Genomic DNA, 8783 nt, shown 5'->3' with positions numbered 1-8783 from the left:
AAATCCCGCTTGGCGGGTTCAAAAAGTTCGCTTCCGTCCAGCGGGAACCACTCCAGGTCCCGTTGGGCAGCCGGTACTGGTCAGCCGTCCAACGCAGCCACCGAGCCACGCCAGTGGGGCTCCACGTCCGCGGGTCTTCGGGACAGACCCATGGAGGGTTAGGGTTGGAGTTAGGGTTAGGTTTAGGGTTGGAGTTAGGGTTGGAGTTAGGAAAACACTCCAGGTACACGTTAGGCAGTCGGTACTGGTCAGCCGTCCAGCGCAGCCACCGAGCTACGTCAGTGTGACTCCACGTCCGCGGGTCTACGGGACACAAAACATGGGAGGGTTAGGGTTAAACATGGAAGGGATAGGGTTGGAGTTAGGGGAACACTCCAGGTACACGTTAGGCAGTCGGTACTGGGCAGCCGTCCAGCGCAGCCACCGAGCCACGTCCGTGTGGCTCCACGTCCGCGGGTCTACGGGACAGAAACATGGGAGGGTTAGAGCTGGAGTTAGGGTTGGAGTTGGGGTTGGAGTTAGGGTTAGGGCTGGGGTTAGGGTTGGAGTTAGGGCCGGGGTTAGGGTTAGGGCTGGAGTTAGGGGAACACTCAAGGTACACGTTAGGCAGGCGGTACTGGTCAGCCGTCCAGCGCAGCCACCGAGCCACGTCCGTGTGGCTCCACGTCCGCGGGTCTACGGGACAGACAACAGGGAGGGTTAGGGCTGGGGTTAGGGCTGGGGTAAGGGTTAGGGTTAGGGCTGGGGTCAGGGTTGGAGTTAGGGTTAGGGTCGGAGTTAGGGAAACACTCCAGGTACACGTTGGGCAGTCGGTACTGGTCAGCCGTCCAGCGCAGCCACCGAGCCACGTCCGTGTGGCTCCACGTCCGCGGGTCTACGGGACAAAAACATGGGAGGGTTAGGGCTGGGGTTAGGGTTGGGGTTAGGGCTGGAGTTAGGGAAACACTCCAGGCACACGTTAGGCAGGCGGTACTGGTCAGCCGTCCAGCGGAGCTACGCGGCACGTCAGGGTGACTCCATGTCCGCGGGTATACGGGACAGAAACATGAGACGGTTAGGGCTTGGGTTAGGGTTGGAGTTAGGGTTAGGGCTGGAGTTAGGGTTGGAGTTAGGGTTAGGGTTAAGGTTGGAGTTAGGGTTAGGGTTGGAGTTAGGGAAACACTCCAGGCACACGTTAGGCAGTCGGTACTGGTCAGCCGTCCAGCGGAGCCAGCGAGCCACGTCAGGGTTATTCCTCGAGTTAGGGTTTAGGGGTTGGAGTTAGGGTTAGGGTTAGGGTTGGAGTTAGGGTTGGAGTTAGGGTTGGAGCTAGGGTTGGAGCTAGGGTTAGGGCTGGAGTTAGGGTTGGAGTGAGGGTTAGAGTTGGAGTTAGGGTTGAAGTTAGGGTTAGGGTCGGAGTTAGGGAAACACTCCAGGTACACGTTGGGCAATCGGTACTGGTCAGCCGTCCAGCGCAGCCACCGAGCCACGTCAGTGTGGCTCCACGTCCGCGGGTCTACGGGACAGACAACAGGGAGGGTTAGGGCTGGGGTTAGGGCTGGGGTAAGGGTTAGGGTTAGGGCTGGGGTCAGGGTTGGAGTTAGGGTTAGGGCTGGGGTTATGGCTGGGGTTAGGGTTGGAGTTAGGGTTAGGGTTAGGGTTAGGGCTGGAGTTAGGGAAACACTCCAGGCACAAAAACGAAAAATAAAAATGTATACCTAGAAATAAGCACACATCATGGCCACGACTCTCCTATTTACGTTCTGTATTTTAGTGTATTTTATATCACATTTTTTTGTTCTCGGTGGGCCTCTGGTTTGGAAATGTGACCTACTCTCCAAGCAGAGGTTAGGCTCCGGCTGTTTTTTTAACGTTTTTTTAGTCGCTTTTATCGGGCTTTCTATTTTTTTTTATATCTTGCTGTGTCAAAACCTAACTGGCTGGCGTACTTCAAGAAAAATGACAAAATAGAAAGCCCGATAAAAACGACTAAAAAAACAGCCGGAGCCTAACCTCTGCTTGGAGAGTAATGTGACCTAGGTATTACGCAGACGCTACTCTACATGGCATATTCAAGCCCTATACGACAAACAGTACAGTGACTTTTATAGTATGGTCAACTTTGAATAGGGATACATATAAATCTAAAATTAGACTGACTAAACAGTATAGGATAAAACTTCACTTTTGTTCATGAAGTTTAATATAACTATGATATTGGCTCTGCCCTTATATTGATCATATTTCATTTCATTTTAACTGATGTACAATTGGTGACTTTGTTTTATTGATTTCATTTGTAACTTGTGTCTAGTTATTTATGATTTCATTGTTTTGTTGAGTGTATGTCTGTCTATGTTACATTGCTATGGCCCATTGGTGGCAGAGAGCAAATAAAGATCATCACTCTGAAAAAAAAATCTTAATACAATCAGGTGGGGCTAAACGTGAGTGCCACTATCTTTTCTAATAACAAAGCCATCTTTTATGTATTTACTTATCTTAGCATTATGAGGGCTGACGGATCTAAAGATATAGTGCAATCTTCTTCTGGTATCGAGCATCTTGAAATTAGTAGCATTTAAACACATGAATGTGAATAACTTATTGCGTAAGATATCATACCTAGAGCATTCCATGACATATGTCGAACGAAAAAGGTGCAAACGCGTTAACATTGATGGAGGTTCATAAATTACAAACATTCGGCAAAGAACTACCATTGCTAAACTAAGAATCAGTTTCCACCGACTGCGAATTGAATCAGGAAGGCACAACCGCACTCCTCTAGAACAAAGAGTCTGCCAATTGTGTACTCCAAACATGGTAGAAGATGAAGTGCACTTCACTGTTGATTGTGATATGTATGTAATTGATAGAACTACTCTATTCTAAAAATTTAGTACATAGAAAGTAGACTCCCTCAGTTTAGACACATGAGTAGCACTGACAAGTTTATATTTCTCATGCGTTTTGACAAACCGACAATAGCTAAACCCATACAGTCTTACATTTTCACCATTACCAAGAAGCGGGAAGAAGCCGAACTTTTGTGTTAGACTAGATTTGTGATACTTTTATATGTATATATCTTGACTTGTTGTGACCTGTACTTAGCTCGGTTGGGCAAAACTGTACAATAAACAATTCATTCATTCATAACGCACGGACATCGACAATACTGTAAATATAACTTTCCACCTGGCTGAAATTAAACGAGCGGACAGCTATTGCAACAACAAACAACACCGATGTTTGTTACCTGTCAATGTAAACCTTAAAGTATTTCTCAAGACACAAATTGTCAAGCCTCTACACAAGAATCACCTGGCTAACGTGACCGTTTTTGTGATGATTTTTTGCCATCGACAAAACATCGAGGATCGTGTCGACAGTGACCACCTGTCCACATAGATCGTGTTGGTCCCTTGGTGTTGGTGTTCTTGGGCAGGTTTGACTGTACTGTATACCTAAAATGTTGTTTTGAAATGCCTAGGTCACATTTCCAAACCGGGGCCCGCCGACCGGGCAGCTTTCGGGAACGAAAAATACGATACAAAAGACACCAAAATACACAACGTAAAAAGGAGAGTCGCGTGCATGGTTTGTGTCTATTTCTAGTTTATGCATTTCTATTTTTTTCCAGCCCGACCGGACCCTAGCAAAAGTGCGCTTCTCACCTCTGGGCACCTGCACCACTTTGAAGGCGACCTCGATGTCTCTGCTGACTTCCTGCATGATGAGGGTCTGCACCTCCTCCAGGTCCCTGTCCGTCAGACCGGGCTGCGGCGGGTGCTGTCTCGGGGAGCCGGGCAGCTCCATCCCGCCAGGGTGGCACGGCATCCCCCGGCGGTCGGCCCCGGGGTCCTCCGCCAGCAAGTCCGCAAACTCCCGCCGCGTCTGCCGGAGAAACCGATCGAGCTGCTGCTCGGAGAGATCGGGCTGCTTCGGTCCGGCGGGCGGAGGAATGCCCATCGCCTCCCGCTGATGCCTGAGGGTGTCCGCGGCCGCCTCATGTGGAACGGAGTAGGGCGCGGGGAAGTCAAAAGTCTGGCCGGGGTCAGGACTCGCGCGGTCACGGGGGAAGTGAGCGGGCGCGCTCCCCGGAGGAGACGGTACGGCTGAGGGAGAGTTTCCCGGGGCCTGTGCCGTGTAGGCAGCGGGGTAGCACGGGGCCGGGGGGCCGGGGCACGGCGGAGACTGCGCCGGCGATGTCGGCTCTACAGGCGACATGGAGGGGCCGTGGTAGCTCCCAAACACACCTGCTGTTCCAACTAAACTATTGCTGTTGTCACTCTGGTCCCAGGATCTGAAGTCGCCGTTGCAGTAGACTTCGTACACGGTCATCGGCGTGGTGTCGGTGTCGCTGGTCTGTTGTGCGTCGGCTGGCGCAAAGCTGGGGTTTTCCGTCGCGTCGACGTACCGAGGCGTCAGCGGCCGCTGCTCGGGCGGCAGGCCGTCCCCTACCGGAGCCGGGGACGGGGTCTGCCCGGTGTAGTAATGTTCGGGAGTCGGGGACGCGGCCTGGGTGCTGTAGTACTGTTCGGGTAGCGTGGCGGGAGGGGCCGGGTAGTCCGGACGAGGGCTCTCGGGCGAGGGGAAGGTGAAGACCGACGGCGGGGATTCCGTGCGCTCGGGGCTGTAGTAGACGTCGTACCCGTCCTGGTACTGCAAGGTCTCCGGCGGCGGGCCCGTCGAGCCGTGGTGGCAGGACCGTGACTTCCCCTGGCGGCACGGCTGGTGGGCAGGCACCGGCACCAGCCCGTCCTCCCCGCGGGAGCAGTCGGCACCCGGGCCCGCCGGCGGCTCCTGCTTCACCGCCGGGGTGGACGGCGGCGTCAGGAAGACTCCGACCTCCGGGAGAGACATCTGCTTGCTTGAGAGGAGCGTCTCTGTCTCCATACCTGTAAGGAAGAACGGACATTCTTAACACGTGTGCCGTCGGGAATATGACTTACAGTATCTATCGGAGCGTGTCCTCCTACTGGGGTAGGAACAGACTTCTTCTTTCAAACTGGTACATCTCTCTGGAAAACAACAACATAAACTTCTGCTTTTAGCTACGAAACCAAAGCAAAAGCCCTTATTCTCAACGAAAAGTAAAACAGAACTACGCGTGCTAGAAGTGCGCAAGGTAAGCTAGAATGATGTTTCCTTTCATTTTCCCTTTTTTCCTTCATGTCATCTATATCTCAGTTACATTTTGTCTGACTCTTACCTCTTCCCCAATAGAAAAAGCAGCCTGAAGGCCAATGTGATTTTTATGAAGAAATAAAGGCTCAAACTATTGTTCTTTATACATGTAAACGAAACGAATTTAACTAACATTTTAGGAACGCAAAGAAAATGTGCAGAATTGCACTTGCAATGTTCCTTAAAGTTTCAAAAACGCTCATATGAAACGAAGGGTGTAAGTTACAAGTCGACATCTGGTAAAATATTCAAGATTTATTTCGATACATTCTCTCGGCTTGTCAGAGCGAGAAAGACTTTGTGTAAAATATTTCCTCAGGCACTTTAAACCGTCTTGTCTTTACGTTCCTTGCCTCCCGTGTTTTGAAAACCAAGACGCCTTGCAAAGAAGCTCAGAGGTGGTCTCAAGGGAATATCGGAAGTTATTCTACTTCTTCAAGCATGACGTGTCCCTCGTTCTACACGAAAATCACATCTTGCGCTTGACGGTACCGCTTCTCTTGCGAACTTTTCGATCTAAAACGAACCTGTCGTTGACTTTCTACAAACGTGTGCGAAGCTTGGCCACTTGCATCAAAATCTTAGAGGCGTTGAATATGTTGAGCTAGTTGGGTTGAAGTCAAGCGGGGAATAATCCAAACAAACACCTCGGCAAAATTATCCAGAGGCCTTGAAAAGACTGGTCAAACATGCGCCGAAACAAATGTGGGCGATGACTGTGGAATTTGATGTGTTGCGTATATCAATAGATGTATTTCTAATATGCTTGCAATTCGTCTTGCATCAGATTCACCTACACAATGTCAGTTACAGTGCTACTGTAGACTTTTCCGATATGTAAGCAGACTTCAGCGGACGAAAGTTGGAATGTGGCATTCATTATTCCGCCATATCTACAGGTGTTTTTGAAGATGTCCACCTCACCTGCCGGATTAAGGAAGGTGTGTACAGTGGGATAATTGTTACAGCTCGCACCAGATCGACACGCGTCGGTCTACAGGCGCGAATGTTTCTACTTAAGATGGGAGAAAAATGCTGGGGAATTTGGGGGTCTTCTAAATCTACATGTTGTAATTAAGTATGGACTGACCGCTTATGGTATGGACTTATGATTACCGCTCGAAAAGTTAGAATAGTTTTATAGTTTGATCAGAAACTGGGCAACATGGCGTTCGAAAACTCACAAAGCTTACAGCCTGTGTCTTGTAACTGTCTACTGGCGATTCATAAACCGAGAGAACACCATATCTGGTAGTATTCAGAACTTAGAACACGTTCCAGTTTTGTAATTATATTACACGTAGCGTGCGTCCGTTCATATCACGCTGTGGCGGAGCTAAACATAAAAAAGGCTCTCCACTGGCGGGATTCAGTTGCAAAGAAGCTACAAAAATATACAAAAGCAGTACGGTAGGGTAAAAATCAGCTCTGGCAGGCGGAATAAATGATAAATCTTTACCTGGAGAATTCGGTGTGGTAAATCGGACAAGAAGTGTCGGCGGCAAAGTTCCTCTCGAACTCAATGGTAGGAACAGGTGCTTGAGACAGGTGCTTCGTGAGACTGCTTGGTGGATTTCGCACGTCCAGGTGTGAATCCACAGGTAACGCACAGGTATGACTCTGCAGGTGACGTGCAGGTATCAAAGTCGATATTTGTAGTGACGTGTCGTGCGTCAGTCGAACGGAGCGGATCTCGAAACACCTGGATGACTGCACATCATCTGCGCATGCGCATCGAACTTTTTGGCGGGAACCCGTGGAACTTCAGGTATCAAAGTCTCTGTGCGATTAGTTAAAACCATAATCAGAAATTCTCCCCTCAACACACATGGCAATGCATATGACGGCGCCCATCTCCTATTCGACGCCCGTGGTCCATACGACTTTGTGCAAATCGCTACACCATGGGGCTAGTCCACAGTTAATGGTGTGCGCGTTCCACTACCATACTCTTCTCCACGTACGACTGCGGTCAGAAAATCACCCTAACGAAACATGGAAGAGCACATGACGCGTCACAGTGGCAAGATGACGGCCAGAAGGTGGAAATGTGGTGTTCTGGTAAGGACGGTTGACTTAGAATCTAAACTTTTCGTTGTCCGCTACCACATGTACTAGCACCAATCTCAACAGGCTATGTTTTAAAAACGTCAAAAAACACACGACCAAAGAGTCGTTGTAACAAGATCATGCATGGGCTATAGTAGTCTCTGTTCTCCCGACTGCCTCTCTTTGTTTCATTTAGGAGAAATGTTAACATTGTTCATTGTTTGAACCTTCGTTTGTCATGAAAACCTAAAATCGGCCTGCAGGCTGCTTTTGATCGAGGTCATGAGGGAAGAGGCAAGGGTCAGACGAAATTATATGATTAAATCCTAAAAAAATTCTAAACATGAGGTTGTTAACCTAAAAATACACATACATGATATCACTGAAACACAGAACAGGGTGAAAGTTTGGCCTGTTCGTTCTCGTTAAAGGAAGCCAGTCTCTGATGTTGTACGATTCCATTTCGTGTAGATTTGGCTACACCCTATTCTAATGCTTCTGTAGAAAGACTTTAAAGTATCCATGTGGTCCATGCGTATGTCCTACCTACAGTAAAGAGAGAGAAACATTGTTTAAGAATATTAGAACCAAAACACACATCTTTCTCGCTGGTGCAGAAAGCGATATTTTCCATGTATTGCTCTCATGTTCAACTCATATATCCGTCTACGTAGGCCAGTTTCTTTATAATGTATTCCAAATGCGAGACCAGATTGATCATACGTAACTGTACTGTTATCGATAATGTTTTGTTCTTGTTTTGTATGTAGCCTCTTAGTACTATTATCTGTATAGCTATTAGTTGGTATTGGTTGCCTTACATAGTAACCTGTACGATTGTTGAGCAATAATTTCATAATTCATTCATTAATTCATTCATTCATTCACTGTATCTGTATCTGTATCTATATAGCCGGTATAACCGACCTTCGGCGTAACACACCAGCTTCGCAGGCACGCGGTGCAGCAGCAGCTGGTTATATTACACTGAACGATCCGTCACACCTAACTTTTGCACATCTATTTGCAAGCGTTCTTTAAAACTATCCAGAGAAGATGCCCCTACTGTGCTTGGTGATAACAAGTTCCACTCTACGATAGTTCTGGGAAAATACGAATTTTTGAACACATCAATCCTAGCTTGGTAACTCTTGTTACTGTGTCTTGTAGTAGACTGCTCCAGACATTGTCAGTCCCCACCTGCGATGTGCTGAGATTTGTGCGCATCTGACCGTTCCATCTCAGGAATGCTTCCTGCGGAGCTCGGCCGCACCGGTCAGCCTTCTGTGGCCCGCGGGCACGGAGGGACCTGCCGCCGCCATCGCGATAAAGACGCACGGCCCCTCAATCTTCCATATACCCCTGTCACATTATCCGCGATCTTCATGCGTATCGATGGAAGATCGGCCTATTTAGGATCGACAGAGGGTTGCGCGTATTTTTCACCTGAAAACAGTCCCTGTCACATATAGGCCATACTTTGTACCTTGTACAAATGTTGTGCAATTAAGTTATTATCATAAGGGAGGCTCGGGCGATTGCCGAAGAATCGTCGTCCGATC

General features: G+C 48.6%; 1 protein-coding gene across 1 annotated transcript in view; it reads right to left on the bottom strand.

The window, feature by feature from the left end:
- Positions 1–8543, bottom strand: part of LOC118409216 (extensin-like) — a 21601-nt gene extending 13058 nt beyond the window's left edge. Inside the window, exons 1-6 of the mRNA XM_035810085.1 lie at positions 8495–8543; positions 3660–4883; positions 1334–1495; positions 719–874; positions 433–675; positions 10–303 (exon numbers count right to left, since the gene is read on the bottom strand). Of these exons, the coding sequence (XP_035665978.1) occupies positions 10–303; positions 433–675; positions 719–874; positions 1334–1495; positions 3660–4883; positions 8495–8543 (2128 nt within the window). The remainder of the gene's footprint in view (positions 1–9; positions 304–432; positions 676–718; positions 875–1333; positions 1496–3659; positions 4884–8494) is intronic.
- Positions 8544–8783: the final 240 nt, after the last annotated feature.

The sequence above is a fragment of the Branchiostoma floridae genome, chromosome 2, assembly GCF_000003815.2.
Source record: "Branchiostoma floridae strain S238N-H82 chromosome 2, Bfl_VNyyK, whole genome shotgun sequence".
Lineage (NCBI taxonomy): Eukaryota > Metazoa > Chordata > Leptocardii > Amphioxiformes > Branchiostomatidae > Branchiostoma > Branchiostoma floridae.
The sequence above is the reverse complement of the archived record's forward strand: the minus strand, read 5'-3'. Positions and strand labels throughout refer to the sequence as shown.